The sequence below is a fragment of the Sorex araneus genome, chromosome X, assembly GCF_027595985.1.
Source record: "Sorex araneus isolate mSorAra2 chromosome X, mSorAra2.pri, whole genome shotgun sequence".
Classification (NCBI taxonomy): Eukaryota; Metazoa; Chordata; class Mammalia; order Eulipotyphla; family Soricidae; genus Sorex; species Sorex araneus.
The window spans coordinates 371,464,339-371,483,455 of record NC_073313.1 but is presented as its reverse complement, the minus strand read 5'-3'; the positions used below and the strand labels follow the sequence as shown (position 1 = coordinate 371,483,455).

Below are 19,117 nucleotides of genomic sequence, written 5' to 3'. Positions count from 1 at the left end.
GAAAATGATCCAGGAATAAAAATTCGTACAAATTGTCCTTTACAAAGAAAAGAAAAAGTGGGGCCAGGGAGCTAGGACAGTGGGTAGGCACGTCCCTGGCTCCTGCGCTCCAACGCCAGTGCTCCCAGAGCCCCGCGCGCGGCTGCGTGTGGGAGGGGCCCCGGGGAGCAGCGCCGCCCCTCCCCCAGCCCGCCCCCAGCCCGCCCCCGCAGAGCTTCTTTACTTCTTGAGCTTCTTGCGCTTCTGAATGAGCAGGTCCTCGTTGCACTGGAAGAGCAGCGTGTAGTGCGCGATGAAGACGCGCAGGCGCTGCACGCACACGAGCAGGAGGTAGTAGTCGGGGTGCTCCTGCTCCGTGAACTTGAGCACGTTCTGGGGGCGGAGACGCGCGGGTGAGGGGGGCTGCCGGGAGGGGCGGGGCCGGGGGCGGGGCTTGGCACGGCCGCCCGGGGCCTGCCCACGCCTGGAGTGGTCCCTGAGCACCGCCCGCGGGGCCCCAAGCCCAAGAGCAGATGAAGTGAAGCATCAGAAGCTTCGTGAAGGAGATTCTGGGACTCTGGTCAACGCTCACTGCAGGGAGTGCCCAGACGGTCGCCCCCAGCCCCTGCCCCGCCTGCATCAGGCTAGGGGGGCGCCGCCCTGCGAGCACTGGGCTTGGAGGGCACAGTTCTGTCCCCATCCCTGTCCTCATCCCTGTCCCCACCTGTCCCCCACTCCCTCTGTCCTCCCAGCCTCGGTCCCTTGGTCTCCGTCGGGTGCCTCCGTCCTGCTGGCGGGCCCTGGGGTGGGCTGCTCTGTCACCTCCGGGGGTGAGAGGCACCCTTCACGCTGTCCCTCTCCTTCCCTAGTCACATGCCCACACGCGCTGACAGTCTGTCCCTGTCAGTCCTGGCCAGGGTCCTGCCTCGGGGCCGGGCGGCCAGGGGCATCCCGGGAACAGGCGAGGAGCCTCTTGGCCCCTGAAGTCCCCGCCCAGCCCCCAGCGCTAAGTGGGTCCCCTGGGCAAGTACTGGTGGGGGGTGGGGGCAGGGGGAGGGCCTGGGGACTGTGCGGGCAGCTGCGCCTGAGCGATGGTCCCGCCAGCTCGCCCCACACAAGCCCGCGGGGGGCTCGGGGCCCGCGTGCCCGGGGCCTCACCTGCAGGTGGATCAGGTACTCGGGGATGCGCTGCACGATGTGGAAGAACAGAGTGTAGATGTCCGACTTGATCTCCTCGTCACCCTGAGGGGAGAAGGGGTCACCCCCTGCCCAGCGAGGGGCTCTTTCCACAGCCGGGGGGGGGGGGGCCGGCCAACCGGGGTTGGCACTGTGTGGGAGGGCTCAGGAGACAGTGCTCCCCGCCCCGCCCCCTCTCACCCCGGGCCAGACAGCAGTGGGCACCCCTGAGCTGGGCAGCCGCACGCAGCCGTCCCCACAGTGTCCCCTGACCTGCAGAGGACACGAGGACAGGGTGGGGGGGTGGCTCTGGGGAGGGGCATGAGGGGGCAGAGCCCAGTGCTTCCAGGGCGAGCACTGCTCCAAGGAGCGAGGCCAGGGCTCCATCACAGTGTCCCCGCCGGACACGGGGTGGCCCCTGTTGCCTGGTCAGGCCCAGATGCAGAATGTCCCCGTCAGCAGGGACGCCAGCGGCCCCTCCAGGAGCCTGTCTCCGGGCACCTGCCAGGAAGCGGGCAGGGTCCGGTCCTGAGCAATGGCCCTGGCCCTCCGGTTGGGTGGGGGCCCCTGACCCCAGGGGCCATGTCAGCGGCCCGTTCCAGCCCTGCCCCAGCCCGGAGGGTGGAGCACTGTGGCCCGAGCAGCGCCCGGGCAGACTGACCTCCTTCAGGACCACCACGTGGACCAGCGCGATGCACTCGGGCAGGTCCCGCAGGTAGGCGACGTAGTAGTCCAGGAAGTTGTTCTGGGGGGACACAGAGACCCCGGGCTGAGAGGGCCAGTCCAGACAGGGCCCTGGACGAGGCCCCGTGCCCGCCGTGTCCGCCTCTCGGGCTGGGGGCCGGTTCCTCTCTAGGCTGGATCTTCTGTTCTCAGGGCACAGGCTGAGCGGCCGGGCTCTGAGGAGAGTGGGGCGAGGCCGGGCGGGTGGGCGGGCGGGGACGGCCCGCAGGCGGCCAGGGGTGGCCCGGCCCCTCCCCCTCCCCCACACCACCGCCGCCTCTGCCTTGAGCGAGTCCGACCCCTGCAATGGTCACACAATCAGGACACATGTTTATCCTTCGGCCACTTTCATTCCCGCCCCGTCCCCCCAAAGGAGACCATGAACAAGCCGCTCCCGGCCTCCGCCCCTGCCCAGTGCTCAGACCCCCTTAGTCACCTCTGGAACATTCCCCGCCCCCACCCCTGAGAAAACGATTCTGAGACTCCAAGGCTGTGAGCCCACAGGAACATGGTCAGCAAACAGAGCGGGTATGAACGAGTGCAAGTGGAGAGAGACACAGAGACACAGAGACACAGGGAGACAGAGAGAGAGAACACATCTAACCCATACAAGTGGCCTCTGTTGCTTCTGTAAACTCTGTCCCAGGACCCCCCTGGGTGAGCGCTCTCGGAGGCAGAAGCGCCCCCTGGAAGTGTGAGGCTGAGTCCCACCCCCTGCCGCCCCCCCAACATATTTTTTAAAGGAAAACAAATTCTCCCGAGACGCTTACCTCATCGTTTGTTAACTTCAGGAACAAATCCCCAAGGACCCCTTGGCGGGGCCACTTCAGGACCCTCTCCTGCAGGGCGTGGAGCAGGTCCAGGTGCTGCTGGACCAGGTACCGCAGGGAGCCCGGGAAGAGGCTTCGGACAGAGGCGAGGGTCAGGCTGCGCTCAGGACGCCGGACGGGCCCCAGCCCCCCTCCCAGCCCGGGGAGCCGAGTCTCGGACCCACAGTGAGGGGTTTGGAGGGAAGTTTAGGGGCTGGAGCGAAGGCACAGTGGGTAGGGCTCAAGGGACCACATGTGATGCCGGGATGGAACCCGGGTCGGCTGTGTGCAAAGCAAGTGTCTTCCCTGTGTTGCACACAGCCGACCCAGGTTGATTCCCGGTATTCCATATGGTCCCCTGAGCACTGCCAGTAATTCCTGAGTGCAGAGCCAGGAGTAACCCCTGAGCATCACCGGGTGTGCCCAAAAAGCAAAAAAAAAAAAAAAAACAGAAGTTTGCTGCTCTGACCCCCAGGCCTTTGGACCCCCTTTCTCGCTCACCCTGGCCCGCGGTGCGGAGCTGACCCGAGACCCTCAGGACAGTCTAAGTGCCCCCGTGCGCTGTTGCCCAGAGGTGGGTGTTGGCAGCCCTGGGTAAGCAGAGGGGAGTCGGGGAACAGCCCGTTTCTCAGCGGGACCCTGACTATGAGGCCACAGCCCGCCCCCCCCCCCCGCCCAGAGGCCAGAAAGGGACGAGAGGCGGGTGACCCTGCGAGCAGGGGTGAGGGCGGGCTGGAGAGAGCGTGGGGCTCTCAGGCTGAGGGTCGCCCAGAGCTCTGACGGGTGGTCAGGGGCCGAGCACGGGGGTCCTTGCTCCTTCACGCCCACAACAGGCTCCAGGAGACAGCTCAGAGGGCTGAGTGCAGGGTTGACCTGCACCCCCGGCACAGAGCCGGGGGTAGGCCCTGGGCACCCCTGCAAGCGCACGGGCTCCTGCCCCAGCCGCGGGAGACCTGGCCAGTGGGGGTGGACACGGGCACGGGGGCACCTCCCAGGGGACAGGCTGCTCTGACTTTCCGGATCCCTCCGCGAGGAGCCGCTCGCCCCGCTGCCCAGGTGGCGGGCACGTACCTCCTCTCCTTGGCGTTCCTCTTCCCGTCCGAGCCCTGGAAGGTGGCCTTGATCTTCAGGATCAGAGAGATGTTGATGACGTACTTCCTCTCCGACTCCAGCAGCTCCAGAGCCACCGTCTGCCTTTTAGCTTAAACACAAACCACAGGGCCAAGCCATAGGACAGTGGGGAGGGCACTTGCCTTGCATGCAGCCGGCCAGGGTTCGATCCCCTGCACCACACATGGTCCCCTGAGTCCTGCAGTAATCCCTGGGCCCAGAGCTAGGGGTAAGGTGGGTGTGCCCCCCGAAAATGCAAACACACACGCACACGCACACACACAGAAACATCACCACTGCCAGCGAGTGTCAGAGATGGACCTAAGCCTGGGGGTGTTCGGCAGACCCTGGGTGCCCCCTGCACTGTGCGGGGTCTGCTGGGAGCTGTAATGCCGGGATTGAAACCTGGCCCAGACACGGTGCCAGCAGGGTGCCAGGCTGAGAGCACCCAGCTCCAGGAGCACCGTCTGGCATTCTCATCCCCCTGGCCCCTTTGGGGGGGGGGAGCTAAAGCAGAGAAGCCCAGGGGGACTCCGAGTAGGTGGAGCCTGGAGCAAGCCCTAGAGGAGCCCCCCACACCCCCCCAAGGAAGGGAGAGGTACAGACAGTGACACCCCGACACCCCAGTTTGTTTAAGAGACCCCGTGGGGGCGCAGGGGAGAGAGACAGACAGACAGAGAGGGTGAGAAAGGGGGAGGGGGAGAGAGAGAAAGGGAGAGAGAGGGCGAGGGAGAGAGGGAGAAAAAGAGAAGGAGAGAGAGAGGGAGAGAAAGAGAGGGAGAAAAGAGAGGGAGAGAATGAGAAGGAGAAAGAGAGGGAGAGAGGGAGAGAGAGAGGGAGAGACAGGGAGAGAGGGGGAGAGAGAGAGGGGAGAGAGAGAGAGAGAGAGAGGGAGAGAGAGAGGGAGAGAGAGGGAGAGAGGGGGAGAGAGAGAGGGAGAGAGAGAGAGGGAGGAAGAACCGAAAGGGAACTAAGACTCTTGTCTCGGGAATCCTGGGGGGTGAGAGCTGGGGCGCCCTGTTCCCCTTGGGGAAACTGTTCCCCAAAGAAGAAATCCAGGAGCCTCTTCCCAAAGGCAGCGAGAGGAGTGGTCGGGGACGGGGCGGCCCGAGCCTGTGTGGCCCTGGGTGCGTCCAGCCCTGGTGGGCCCTCGGCCGGCCGTCACTTGAGGAAAAGGTGCTTTTGGGGAAATGACTCGCGGGTCCCGCACCGCCCAGCAAGGAGGAGATGCCGGCGCATAACCCGGCGGGAGACACGCACCCACTTCCCCGCGTGCGCGCCCTGACACACGGGGCCTCAAGCCACACGTGAAGGGAGCTGACCGCGGCTCTTGCCACCACCGAAAGGGTTTTGAAGGAAACAAGTCCTCAGCTGGGGACAGACAGACTTCTCGGAGGGACACGTAAGTGACAGCTGTTTGGAAACGTTTGGAAACGGGTCATCTGGGACCAGGAGACCACTGGGCAGCTGGGACACAGCGCTACCCCCAGGAGAAGCTGCCCGAACTCGCTCCCACCCCAGCCCCGAGAGAGGGAGGGCGGGGTGGCGCCCACAGGCAGGGGCACGGGGCACTGAAACGTGGCGGCCACTCTGGCTTCCCGGGGACAGATGCCGCGTGAGGCTGTCCTGAGGGCACGTCCCCTGGCTGAGCCGCTGCCAGGAGCCTGTCCCCTCGCCACCCCCCTCCCGCCTCCCCGCACCTGGAACCCACGAATGACTGTCGGGCCCCTGCGCTGGTGGGAGCCCTTACGGGGACCCTCCGCTCTGTGCATGGGGAAAGCGAGTCGGACAGCCGGGCACCGCCACCGGCCACTGCGTCAGAGCACGGCGTCAGAGCCTCGGCTCGCGGGGCGCAGAGAGGTGCAGGCGCCGAGGCACTCCCCTGAGTATCACCCTGCCCAGCGGGAGTCCCGGCAGCACTGACCGGTCCCGAGCCCCAGGGTGACCCCCGAGCTCAGGGCCCCGCACAGCCCCGAGCCGCACCAGGTGCGGCCCCGGGCACCTTTCCCCAAAATAGTAAAAGCTCAACGTGGCTCAGAGCTAGAGAGCTGGTCAGCCTCTCAGGGTGTGTCGGGTCCTGACTGCAGGCACACACCCACACGCGCATGCACACGTGCACACGCACATGCACATGCACACGCACACACGCATGCACATGCACACACACGCACGCACATGCACACGTGCACACACACATGCACACACACTCACGCACGTGCACACACACGCACGCACATGCACATGCACACACACATGCACATGCACACATGCACACACACGCACACGTGCACACACACGCATGCACATGCACACACACACATGCACACACGCACACACACGCATGCACATGCACACACGCGCACACACACGCACACGTGCACACACCCACAGGCGCATGCACACACACGCACGCACACCCCAGTAAAACTGGAAAACAGGCTGATAAAATGTCAGCTGGCTCCCAGACACTCGGCAAGGGAGCCCGGATCTTGCGGTCAGTCGCTGGCCCTGTCCACCCGAGTGTGCCTGGAGCCAGCGCCTGGAGGGCCGTGACACGGGTCAGCGCCGGCACTCACCCGCCAAGGAGGGCTCGCAGAGCACAGTGTCCAGTGCTCCGTGCCTGCCCGGCGCACCCTCCGTGAGCTTGTCGGGGCGGTCCTTGGTGGCGTACTCCTCGGCCCGCTCCTTCACCTTGGGCTGGCGCCACAGCCCCGACGGGAGGTGGCCGGGGCCGGGGGTGTCCGAGGGCAGGCAGGCCTTCAGGCTCTCCTCCGCCTCCGGGGCCGCCGGGCTCATTCCTGGGAAACGTGGTGCTCAGTCCTGGCCGCCCCCGGGCCCGGCCGAGAGTGGCCCCCTTGGCACGCAGGGGCCAGCCGCATGCAAGGCAGAGCCCTGACCCCACCGGCCCCCGGCCCCTGGCAGCTCCACGGAGGGCCCCACTGCCCTAGACCCTCTCCGGCCCCGGGAACGAGGAGCCTCGGAGACAAATCAGGGACGTCACTGACCCCCACCACCTAGTGCGGGGGCTGGGCCGACTCTGTGTCCCCTCCCAGGGGACACTAAGGGGAGACGGATGCCCACGCCTCCGTCCCGGGCGGCAGGTGGCAGCGCGAGGGAGGGAGGCCGGGTGGGGGGGACGCGTCTGCAGTGTGGGCGAGCTGTCTCTCCAGGAAACACAGCCCCGGGGACTGAGGACGCCCCGTCCCGACGGTAACTGGGGGGCCCGAGAGAGGGACCCGGAACCCAGGGCTGCCCCCTGGAACACGGACCCAGAGAGGGGTCCGAGGGTGGCTCTCACCTGCGCCCAGCACGGCCTTCACGTTCCCTTCCCCGACGTGAACAGCCCTGGACTCAGCGGCTGCGGGAAGGAGAAGCCCCTCAGCGTCCTTCCCACCCGAGCGCAGACCCTCCCCGAGCGAGGGGACAGGGCCCCAGGCGAGGACAGAGTCCCCGGACGCGGCTGAGGACACAGAGCTGCAGCCACCAGCACCCCTGAGTCGCAGGAAAGCACGCGGGTGCGACCTCACCCTGGGCCCGGCGTCCCCACTGCTGCCGCCGTGTCCGTGTTGGGCACACACCGACTGGGCGGGCAGGCGCGGGCTGCTCAGGCGCCGGCGTCACTGGGCCAGACCTGGGCCCTCGGCTCAGCGTCTCCCACTTCTTTTTCAGGACTCTTTTTGTTTTGTTTGGGGGCTACACCCGGTGGTGCTCAGGGGTCAATCCTGGCAGTGCCAGGGAGCCAGGTGGGGTGCCGGGGTTGAAGCCACTGAACAGTTGCTCCGGCCCCCACGTAAAGAATCTTTCACACTCAGGCAGACTTCCGGCTCCCCGTGGCCTGCGGACTCCAGCTCCGAAACCCAGCCCAGGCCCCCCCTCTCCCGGGCGGGGCAGAGTATGTCCAAGCCCCGGGGCTGGGCGGGGGTGTGACTGGTTGGGGCGGGCTGTTTTGGGGAGAGGGGTGTGTGTGAGTGTGTGTATGTATGTGTGAGTGTGTGTGAGTGTGTGTATGTGTGGGTGAGTGTGTGGGTGAGTGTGTGAGTGTGTGTGTGAGTGTGTGTATGTGTGTATGTGTGTGAGTGTGTGGGTGAGTGTGTGAGTGTGTGTGTATGTGTGTGAGTGTGTGTGTGAGTGTGTGTATGTGTGTATGTGAGTGTGTGAGTGAGTGTGTGTGTGAGTGTGTGTATGTGTATGTGTGTGTATGTGTATGTGTGTGAGTGTGTGAGTGTGTGTATGTGTGTGTGAGTGTGTGTATGTGTATGTGTGTGTATGTGTATGTGTGTGAGTGTGTGAGTGTGTGTATGTGTGTATGTGTGTGTGAGTGTGTGTGAGAGTGTGAGTGTGTGTATGTGTGGGTGAGTGTGTGAGTGTGTGTATGTGTGTGTTTATGTGTGTATGTGTGTGTGAGTGTGTGTGTGAGTGTGTGTGCTGGTTGGGGGGTGTGAGGCTGGTCGGGGGGAGCACGGGCCAGCAGCTGGTTATGGGGGTGTTTGGTCCGGGAGAAGGGGTGCGGTGAGGCTGCGGCCCCGGGGGTGGCGGTGGGTACCTTTGTCGTAGGCCTGTGCCGGCAGCAGGCTGGGGTACTCGTCGCTGGGCGGCAGGGGCTCGGGGGTGCTGATGGAGCGGAAGGGGCTGCCGGGGGCCGGGCCCGGGGCGCTGTGCTCCTCCTTCTGGGCCTTCCTGTGAGGGGAGCGGGGAGAGGCGTGCGTGGGGCTGAGCAGGGGTGGAGGAAGCGGGTCCGTCTGGGAGAACGCCAGAACGTTCCGGAACGGTTGGCGGGACCAGGCGGACAGGATTCAGCTTGGCCAGTGCCCGGACTCGTGTGCAGGACACAGACAGGGCAGGGCTCCGTGGGCCCCCTGAGGCCCGCACTCTCCTCCCCAAGCCGCAGCCCGAAGGCTCCCGCCCTGGCCGTGCCAGGAGAGAGAGGCCTCCCTGGGGCCGCCTGGCACCGCTGGGCAAGGCCCAAAGCAAAAGGGTGGGAATTGCCGCGGAGACCCGGAGACAGAGCAGCTGCAAGGCGTGTGCCCACGGGGGGCCCAGCCCACTCCCCTAGCACAGCCCGGGACCACTAGAGGGCCCCGGGCCCCTGGGCGCACCCCAGCTGCTGGGAATTTTCAGAATAGCAGAGGACTCAGCCAGCGGCTGGGACCTGTCGCCTCAGGGTGTCAGCAGTGCTGAGCTGCCTCTGCCTGGCGTCTGAGCGTCAGGACAGCCCCCCCCCGCCCCCGCTGGGCTCCTCGGGCATGTGGCTCTCCCTCAACCCCCGCTGCCTTTCCTGATAAACTTTGCCCTGTGCCTCTGAGACTCCGCCCAACTGGCTCCATCTCAGCCATGCTACATGCGTGGCCTGTGAGCACCCATTGCCCTGCGTGCAAGAGACCGTGCGCACGGTCCCAGGGGACAGTAGCTACTGGGTGGCTCCAGGACCCCAAAGGCAGAGCCAGGAGTAAGTCCTGAGCACTGCCGGGGGCAGCCGGAAACAAGAGCACAGAAGCATCACCATAAAGATGTTTAGTGACGGCATTTGACTTGATTCACTCAGGCTGAAGTTTTTGCCTAATAAAAAGTTAATATCTGAGAAGATCTAGAAGACTATCAGAAAACCATCACTCCCCACCCAGTCTTCAGACACAGCCATCATTTCCATGTGCATTCTGGTTTTGGTTTTGTATTTGCTTTGCGGCCACACCCAGCAGTGCTCAGGGGTTACTCCTGGCTCTGCACTCGGGAATCACTCCTGGAGGTGCATGGGGGACCATATGGGATGCCGGGGATCGAACCCAAGCTAGCCACATACAAGGCAAGTGCCCTCCCTCCTGTTCTCTCTCCCCTGTCCCCTGTGCATTTTTAATTTAAAAAAAATTTTTTTTTTTTTGCTTTCTGGGTCACACCCGGCGATGTTCAGGGGTTACTCCTGGCTCTGCACTCAGGAATCACTCCTGGCGGTGCTCGAGGGACCATATGGGATGCTGGGATTTGAACCCGGGTCTGCCGTGTGCAAGGCAAATGCCCCACCCGCTGTGCTATCGCTCCAGCCCCAGCCCTGTGCATTAATTTTTGTAAGTTGTTTTCCCTTTAGCAATGCTGGGGACTGAGCCCAGGTCTCATGCAGGCAAGTCATACACCTGGTCGCTAGCCACCTCCCCGGCACAATCACTATAATCTGCGGGGACAGACCTCAGCGGGCCCTGGGGCCAGTCCTAGCGATTCTTGGCCAACTGGGCCAGAGGCTCGTGTGAGGCTCTGGGTGTCGTGGTGCTGCCCCTGCTCCTCCAGCCCTGCTCAGGGCCATGTGGTGCTGGCACGTGGCTCAAAGCTGGCCAGAGCAGACCAGCCGAGCACCTCGAACCTCACACTCTCTGCCCAGCAATCCCCGTTGTCGTGTTATTGGGTTTTCAGCCACCCCCGGCTGTGCACAGGGTGACACTCCTGGCCCTGTACTCAGAGGTTAGTCCTGACAGGGTCAGGGACTCTCCAGGGTGGCGGGGGGTGAACCCGGGTCACCAGCATGTGAGGAAGGAGCCCTGCCTGCTGTGCCGTCTCCCCGGCCCCCTTCCCAACAATCACATTTTTATCTACTTGTTTCTGGGCCATACTTGGCAGTGCTCAGGGACCCCTCCTGCTAGGGTGTAGGGGGCCACACGTGGCGTGGGTCAACCCTGGGTCAGCTGTGTGCGAAACAGGTGCTTCCGCCTCTGTGCTCTCTCCCAGGTCCCTAAACCAGTCCTTTAAATAGGCCTTTGCACTTGTTACTCTGTCGTTATTGTCCGAGGGCCTCACCCAGCAGTGCTCAGGGGTAACCCCTGGCTCCGCACTCAGGAATCACTCCTGGTGGTGCCGGGGATGAAACCCAGGCAAACGCCCCCCACCCTGCTGTGCTATCGCTCCTACACTAGCTCCCTGGGTCTGCTCTGTTCTTGGGGCCATTCCTAGAGGTGTTTAGGGGACAACACGGCACCGGCCAAGCCCGGGGCTCCTGCCCACACGGCGAGCCCTCCCGCCCCCGAGCTCGCTCCCCTGCCCTACTCTCTCTCCCCTGCCCTGCTCTCTCTCCCCTGCCCTGCTCTCTCTCCCCTGCCCTACTCTCCGTGTTTACAGCTGAGCTAGGATTCTGGGTGCCATCGGATGCCACTGTCTTCTCACTCCCGGTTGTACCAACCAGACTCGGCCTGGGAGGTTGGTGTTAGACAGCTTTCGGGCCTGTGCCCCTCGTTCCCCACTGGCCGCTGGCCGGCGCTGTCCCCGGGCCCCCAGTGCGGCCACTCACTTGGCTTTCACCTTCCGGGACTCTCTCCGCTTCTCCTGCTGCAGCTGCTCGATTTTCTGCTGCATCTCCTCCTGCTTGGAGGTGATGGCCTGGATCATGGACATGGCGTTGCTCAGCTCCTCCTGGGACGCGAGAGGAAGAGTGGGAATGTTTGCCCGGGAAGGGGAGGGCCTCGGGGTGGCACCTGGCCCAGAGGGAGCTGTGGAGGCCAGCTGGGTAGCTGAGCACATGAGAGATTAACTGGGGCGGGAGCCCACCCTCCAGTGCTCAGGGCTCCGTGCTCAGGAGGGACCCCTGGCGCTGCTCGGGGGGGCCCTAGGCAGCGTCCAGGGTCAGGCCAGAGTCAGCCACGTGCCGGGCAAGCGCCTTCACCCCTGCTCTCTCTCTGGCCCCGCGAGATGAGAGCTTTGCTTCTGCTGCAGCCCGCGGGGTCGGCACAGGGAAGTCCGGAAGGAGGCTCCGAGGCGCCTGCTCCTTGCTGACCGCTGGCCGCGCCCCTACCTTGAAGTAGTTCAGAGAATTCCTCATCTCGGTGACCCGCTCGTCCATGGAGCACTTGCAGCTCTTCACCTTCTCCTCCAGGACGTACTCCCCGTGGTGGATCCGGGACAGCTCCTGCATGGCTTCCGTGAAGCCCGTCTTGAGTTCCGAGGCGAGAGCCTGCAACTGGACGGGGGCCGGGAGCTGAGCTGGTGCTGGGCGGCCACGAGCTCCCGGCCCCTCCGCTCCGCCTCCAGAGCCCCCGAGGCCTCTGGGGGAGAAAAGCTGGGCCAGGCGCCCCTGCCAGACGCCCCTGCCATACAGAAGGCCTGATGCTCCTAAAGGAGCTGCAGGGCCGGAGCAATAGCAGGGTGGGGCCGTGTCCGTGCACGCCGCCAACCCGGGTTCCATCCCCGGCACCTCACCGGGTCCTGGGAACACGGCCAGGAGCGACCCCTGGCAACACCAGGTGTAACCAGAAAACCTAGATAAGTCAATTAAATAGCTGAAGGTAGGGGAGTAATACAGGGGGTAGGCGCTTGCCCTGCATGGGGGGCCTGCCTGGCACCCCCACTGGTCCCTGAGCACCGCCAGGAGTCAGCCCTGAGTTAGGGGTCAGTCCTGAGCATCGGCGGGTACGGCCCCAAAATAAAAAAGGCTGGAGGCTAAAAGGCGAGCCCAGAAGCTGCTCACAGGGTCCCTCCCACAGGGAGGCGCCTCTGCTAAGCTCCGGACACGGCAGGCCAGCGGGTGGCCCCTCGCCGTGTGTCCCTGACTCAGGGGGCCGAGAGCAGCTCCATGCAGGGGACGGGGCGAGCGGGTCTTCAGGGCCCGGGGCATGGGAAGCCGAGATCTGCCACTTGCTTTCTGCACCTGCGACGCAGGACAGTGGTGGGGGGGGGAACTGCCAGAGGGGCCACCTCAAGGGCGTGTCCCCCGGACACCAGCGACTGTCCCCCCAGAGCCCCGCCGCAGCTCTCTGAGACGGAGGGAGGACAAGGCCTCAGGGTGCCACACCCAGGAAGTCCCACCTCCCCCCCTGCAGGGGTCTAAGCGAAACACGGGAATCCAATGTACCTGCTGAACCAATGAGAAACAGTCTCAACAGACTGGACATGAGAGTAACAGCAACGGGGCAACAGTCTCTGGGACGGTTAGCGTCCCGCCCCTGCAGGGGCTCTTAGCCCCAGATCTTCCTTCCATCTCTCCTTCCTTCCTGCTCTTTCCTCCTCGCCACCCCGGGGGTGCTCAGGGCTGGCTCCCGGCTCTGTGCTCAGGGGCCACTCCCGGCAGGTGTGGCGAGTGCCAGGCTGAGTGCCTTCCCCCGGGCAGGGGGTCTCGCAAACAAATCTGGGAGCCGGCCCCGGCAGGACGGTTCAGAGCACCCGCCCCACCCGCTGTGGCGCCTAAGCACGTGCCCGATGCTTCTGGGCGTCAGGCTGAGTGATGCTGAAGCTCTCTGCGCATCTGTGCTGACTTGGTTGGGCTTTGGGGCCACCCCTGACCGTCTCAGGGCCGTGGGTGGCTGGGGTTCTTCCATTTCTGTGTGTGGGGCCACACCCAGTGATGCTCAGGGCTTCCTCCTGGCTCTGTGCTCAGGGCTGGCGGGCACAGGGGGCCACAGGGGGCGCCACGTGAGCACAGCTAACGCCCTCCCCCCCACCCCCTACTACCTCTCCGGCCTGGGAAAGCGCTCTCGCTCTCCAAAGACAATGATGGGACAAATTCCCAGCATGGAGGAGTCCCAGGGACCGGGAGCAGCTGCTGGAGGCCCACAGGCCCCAGGACCCCAGGCCCGAGCAGCTCGGGCCCACCCGGCACAGCTATTTTTAGCCCAGGTGGGGACTGACCTACATGCAGTTGGAACCGCACCTGAGTTTAAAGCTACAGGCGCATGTAGCTTTAAACTCCATCATTTAAACTGCTGGAGCGACAGCACAGCGGGGAGGGCGTTTGCCTTGCACGCGGCCGACCCGGGTTCGATTCCTCCGTCCCTATCGGAGGGCCCGGCAAGCTACCGAGAGTATCCCGCCCACACAGCAGAGCTGGGCAAGCTGCCCGTGGTATATTCAATATGTCAAAAACAGTAACACGTCTCACAATGGAGACGTTACTTGTGCCCACTGGAGCAAATCGATGAACTACCAGACGACAGTGCTACAGTGCAGTGCTACCCATGAAGGAAATTCCTCAAACACCCTCGGACCTCTCCCTTAATCCGATTAACTTTAGTGATTCGGCCCAGTGAAGACTCCAGAACATTCCAGAGCAAGACATCCTGAGAAGATACTCTATAGAAGCCACCTTGAACAAAGAAAGTGTGCGTTTGCGCACACGTGGTGCCTGAGCACATGTGTTGCCGCATCTCCCCTCTTGACATGTGGACTTTGATGCTTTCGTGTCTGATGCTGGGGTATGGAAGGGCTCTGCCCTTGGAGAAGCCGGGTCCTCTCTCTTTTTTTTTTTTTTTTTTTTTTGCTTTTCGGGTCACCCCCAGCGATGCACAGGGGTTACTCCTGGCGGTTCTCAGGGATGCTGGGAGTCGAACCCGGGTCAGTCGAGTGCAAGGCAAATGCCCTCCGCACTGCGCTGTTGCTCCAGCCCCCGGGTTCTCTCTTGAGCACCTCACTCTCCACTCTCTCCTATTTCTCTCCCTCCTTCCCTTCAAAACCTTCAAATAAAATCTGTTTCACTGTTTTACTGTTCATCTATTCCTGAGCTTCTCCTCTGCGAGGTGGTACAAGGACCCAGTAGCCCTGGGTCCCGCGTGGCAGAGGCGGGTCGGGTGAAAGTGACCGTCTCCCCTCCCGCGTCACACGAACCACCTGTGGGGCCCGCCGAGGTCAGCCTGGTGCAGGGTGCGCCCACGCCCGGGCTGTAGGTCGTTTCCTCCTCTGCGAGTCTCTGCGCAGGAGCCAGAACCCTCCCGCCCCCTCCCGCGCGCACCTGTCACGCCCCGTCCTGCCCAGCACAGAGGCGGCGTCCGTGTGGCCGGCCCCGCCCCGGCCACGCGCTGTGCTCACCTGGTAGATCTGCGTGGAGGGGCTGTTCATGGGCACGTGCTCGTTCTCTCCTGGGGGGAGAAGCGCAGTTCAGTCCGCACGCCCCCCCTCTCTCCCTCACCCCTGCAGGGGAGACAGGCCCCCAGACCCAGTCCGCGCCGCCGAGCCCAGGTTCACGCATGGCTGGCGTCTGCAGCAGTGACTGGGCCCCTGGACAGAGAATCACGGGAGGGAGGGGAGCCGGGCGGGTGGGACGGGTCGGGGGAGCCCCCAGCTGCCCCCTCTGGCCCTTCACTCACTCCTGCCCCGACCCTGGCCGGCTTCTGACCTCTGTCACTGCCCACGTGAGCTCCGGGAGGCTGTGAACTCCAGGCAAGAGAACTGGTGGGACTGTCCAGAAGGTCCAGCCATGTATACACAGGCACGCATGCACACACACATGCACTCACACAAATGTATACATGTGCGTTCGTACACATGTACATGCACACACTCAACACATGCATGTGTACTTACACATGCACTTGCATATATGTACACATGTGCACTCACACGTGTGTGCATGTGCACTTACATGTGCATACACACATACATATATGCACTCTCACATGTGCACTCACACACGTGCACTCATACATGACTTACACATGTGCACTCACACACATGCACACACTCACACAAACTCACACACAGATACTCACACACCTGGTCTAGAAAGGAGGCGGGCCAACAGAGCTGTCCCCAGAAGGTTCCAGAATTCACACACACATACACTCAGTTCTACACACTTGTACACTCATGCACACGGATTCTACACACATACACTCAATCAATGCACAGTTCTACAGACACACACACACACAGAGTTCTGGGTGAGGCTGGTAGAACTGTCCTCTACCAGGGAAGAAGGTTCTAGAGAGGATGTTGGTGGAAAGAGAAGGCCGTGCGGCCAACACAAGAGACAGGAGACCAGGGGAGGCGGGAAGGGGAGGCAGGGCACGGCCCTGAGGAGGGAGGAGGGGAGGGGCAGGGACAGGGGCCCAGTGCTGGTGGGGACAGGACAGGGACAGGCCCCTGGTCCTACCCGCAGGGACCCCTCTCTGGGGCGTCTCTCCCGTGTCACTGTCAGCCACAGAAGCTACTTTCTGGGGTGACCGTACTCGGCTGCTCCACGGGCGGGCGGCCCGGCACAGGCTGAGTCAGCCCTCAGGGCCAACACACGCGTGTCTGTGTATGATTCACACAGGCATGACGCACACGTGCTACTTCATCCCCTGTTGCTCCACAGCCCGCGTGGCCCTCAGATCAGCAGGAGGGAGACGCCCGTGTAAGCGGTGAGCTTGGGTCCGGGCAACAGGAAGGGAGCCCGGCCAGGAAGCCCACCTTGCTTCGTTCTAGTCTTTTCCATGGTGCCTCTCGCTCCTCTGGCCGGCGTCTGGTCAGCGCGGCATCCTCCGTGTCCCCCACCCAGGCTGCTCCTTCTTCCGCGGACCTGCAGGGGATCAAGAGTGAGCAGGGCGGGACCGGCCGGGCAAGGGGACTCGAGCTTCAGGGCTCAGGGGTGAGGGCGGGACACGCTGGCAGCAGCCAGGCCCCACTGGCCCCCGAGCACCACGGCTGAGGGAGCACCTGAAACGAGCACAGCTGTCGGCGGCCCGGAGGCCCCACAGCTCCAGGAAAGTGGCCATGTTGAGTGACCGGTCATCGAGGCCGGCAGGAGAGACGACCCAGGCTGACACAGGCTCTGTGCCGGGGCGGCCCAGATGCGACCCCGGGAGCAAGCCCTGAGCACAGAGCTGGGAGCAGCCCCAGAGCACTGTCTGCCGTGGCCCGAACACCGTGAGGGACAGTCAGACGTGAGAGTGCTGCAGAGACAGCACAGTGGGCAGGACCCCGGGCTCCGTCCCCACAGCCCGCCAGGGCGGCCGCAGAGCACGGCGCCAGGAGGAGCCCCGAGCACCGCCAGGCGTGGCCAAGGCCGAGACAGCCGCGAGGCCTCGTAGGTGAGTCCTCTGGGGCCGCAGGCGCCTCAGCCGCCGCTGCGGGTGGTCGGTAAGAGCGAACGCCCGCGTCTGAGGGACGCCAGCTAGGTCAGCCACCGGCTTCACCGCAGGCCGCGCGCGGGAGAACCGCTGTCATGTGTGTGTGTGTGTGGGTGTGTGTGTGTGTGTGAGTGTGTGGTGTCTAAGTGTGTGTCTGAGTGTCTGTATACGTATGTGTATGTGTGATTCTGTATGTGTGTGAGTGTGTATGTGTGTGTGTGAATGTGTGTCTGACTGTATATGTATGTGTGTATGCGTATGTGTGAGTGTGTGTGTATGAGTGTGTGTGAGTGTGTATGTATATATATGTTTGAATGTGTGTCTGTGTGTATGCATGTGTATAAATGCATGTGTGTATGTGTGTATATGTGTGAATGTTGTCTGAGTGTGTGTATGTGTGTAGGCATGTGTGTGAGTGAATGTGTGTATGCAGTGTGTATGTGTGTGTGTGAGTGAGTGTATGAGTATGTTTGTATGTGTGTCTGAGTGTATATCCGTGTGTGCATGTGTATGTGTATGAGTGAGTGTGTGTGCATGTGTATGAGTGAGTGTGTGCATGTATATGTGTATGAGTGAGTGTGTGTGTATGTGTATGTGTATAAGTGAGTATGTGTATGTGTATGAGTGAGTGTGTGTATGTGTATGAGTGAGTGTGTGTGCATGTGTATGTGTATGTGTATGAGTGTGTGTATGTGTATGAGTGAGTGTGTGTATGTGTATGAGTGAGTGTGTGTATGTGTATGAGTGAGTGTGTGTGCATGTGTATGTGTATGAGTGTGTGTATGTGTATGAGTGAGTGTGTGTGTGCATGTGTGTGTGTGGCGTCCGAGGGATCAAACCCAGAGCTTTGCCAGCACCTGCAAGGTACGCTCTGCCCCTGCGCCGCATGTCCATGATACAGGGGAAATATCTTAATAAGTAAGGGCTGGAGGGCCGGAGTGATAGCACAGTGGTTAGTGTGCTTGCCTTGTGTGCATCCAACCCGAGTTTAATTCCTGGCACCACTCACAGTCCTCTAGCCAGCAAAAATGATCCCTGAGCACTGCTGTGTGTGTCCGTACCCCCAACTCCCCGGAAAGAAGCAGGGGACAAAGAGATAGTACAGTGGGTAGGGCACTGGCCCTGCATAGGTTAACCTGGGCTCAATCCCTGGCATCCCATATGGTCTCCTGAGCACCACCAGGAGTGATCCCTGAGCACAGAGCCAGGAGTAACCCCAAAGCACTGCTGGGTGTGGCCAAAAGACAAAAGAAGGGGCTGGAGGGATAGCACAGCGGGGAGGGCGTTTGCTTTGCATGCGGCCAACTCAGGTTCGATTCCCAGCATCCCATAGGGTCCCCTGAGCACCGCCAGGAGTAATTCCTGAGTGCAGAGCCAGGAGTAACCCCTGTGCATCGCCAGGTGTGGCCCAAAAAGAAAAAAATAAGGGCCAGGAGCGATAGTGCAGTAGGAAGGTAGTTGCCCTGCATAGGGCTGACCTGGGTTTGATCCCCAGGGTTCGGTCCCCCGAGCCAGCCGGGAGTGATCCCTGAGCACAGAGCCAGGAGGAAGCCCTGAGCACTGCCAGGTGTGGCCCAAAAACCAAACAAGGAAAGGAAGGAGAAGCTGCGGCGGCACCGCGCCGAGGCAGCGTGTTTCTGGGTCACTAAGTGGGTCTGGCGGCCATGCCTCCCCTCGGGCTGGAGCGCCAGAGGCCTGTCTGTGAGCGCCGGGACATCGCCGGCCCGTGGCCGGGAGCCTGGCTGATGGGGTCAGCAGAGGCTCCGGCCCGGCCTCACTCGCGCCCACTGGCAGGACGAGAACCTGCCGTGTCTGACAGCACCCGGCAGGCTCTGAGGGGAACCATCCGCACAGCCGTTAGCCCGCACTGGGAGCACACACGGCGAGCCCGAACCGTGGTTGAGGGGCTCGGGCCGAAGGGGCTCCATCCCCACACCACACGCAGCCCCCGAGCCGGGCCAGGAGTGATCCTGAGCACTGGGGCGTGGCCCCGAAACGGACACACGACAAACCCAGCATGAGCTACTGGATCCTCAGCACAAGGGGAGTGAGAGCTGGAGGCTCTGTCACTGTCACCCCAGTACCACAGCAAATGGGATGATGCCAGTGTGGCACCCTGGTAAGCCCTGCAAAGCAGGAAAGCACTGGAGCCGAGAATCTGAGCACTGAAGCCAGGAATGTGAGCACCACTGAGTGTGATGCCTCAGTCAGGAGAGTGAGCACCTCAGTCAGGAGGGTGACACCTCAGTCAGGAGAGTGAGCACCTCAGGAGAGTGAGCACCTCAGTCAGGAGAGTGAGCACCTCAGGAGTGTGACACCTCAGTCAGGAGTGTGAGTACCTCAGTCAGGAGAGTGAGTACCTCAGTCAGAAGTGTGACACCTCAGTCAGAAGTGTGAGTACCTCAGTCAGGAGAGTGAGCACCTCAACCAGAAGTGTGAGTACCTCAGTCATGAGGGTGAGCACCTCAGTCAGAAGTGTGAGTACCTCAGTCAGGAGAGTGAGTACCTCAGTCAGAAGTGTGAGTACCT

At 62.7% G+C, this 19,117-nt stretch overlaps 1 protein-coding gene across 1 annotated transcript in view; it reads right to left on the bottom strand.

The window, feature by feature from the left end:
- ARHGEF33 (Rho guanine nucleotide exchange factor 33) overlaps nucleotides 1–19,117 on the bottom strand; it is a 52,181-nt gene that overhangs the window by 10,162 nt on the left and 22,902 nt on the right. The window contains exons 3-14 of the mRNA XM_055122144.1: nucleotides 15,930–16,038; nucleotides 14,568–14,617; nucleotides 11,566–11,730; nucleotides 11,065–11,186; nucleotides 8,341–8,474; nucleotides 7,096–7,155; nucleotides 6,374–6,595; nucleotides 3,759–3,888; nucleotides 2,649–2,781; nucleotides 1,817–1,900; nucleotides 1,138–1,221; nucleotides 224–372 (exon numbers count right to left, since the gene is read on the bottom strand). Of these exons, the coding sequence (XP_054978119.1) occupies nucleotides 224–372; nucleotides 1,138–1,221; nucleotides 1,817–1,900; nucleotides 2,649–2,781; nucleotides 3,759–3,888; nucleotides 6,374–6,595; nucleotides 7,096–7,155; nucleotides 8,341–8,474; nucleotides 11,065–11,186; nucleotides 11,566–11,730; nucleotides 14,568–14,617; nucleotides 15,930–15,954 (1,358 nt within the window). The 5' untranslated portion in view covers nucleotides 15,955–16,038. The remainder of the gene's footprint in view (nucleotides 1–223; nucleotides 373–1,137; nucleotides 1,222–1,816; nucleotides 1,901–2,648; nucleotides 2,782–3,758; nucleotides 3,889–6,373; nucleotides 6,596–7,095; nucleotides 7,156–8,340; nucleotides 8,475–11,064; nucleotides 11,187–11,565; nucleotides 11,731–14,567; nucleotides 14,618–15,929; nucleotides 16,039–19,117) is intronic.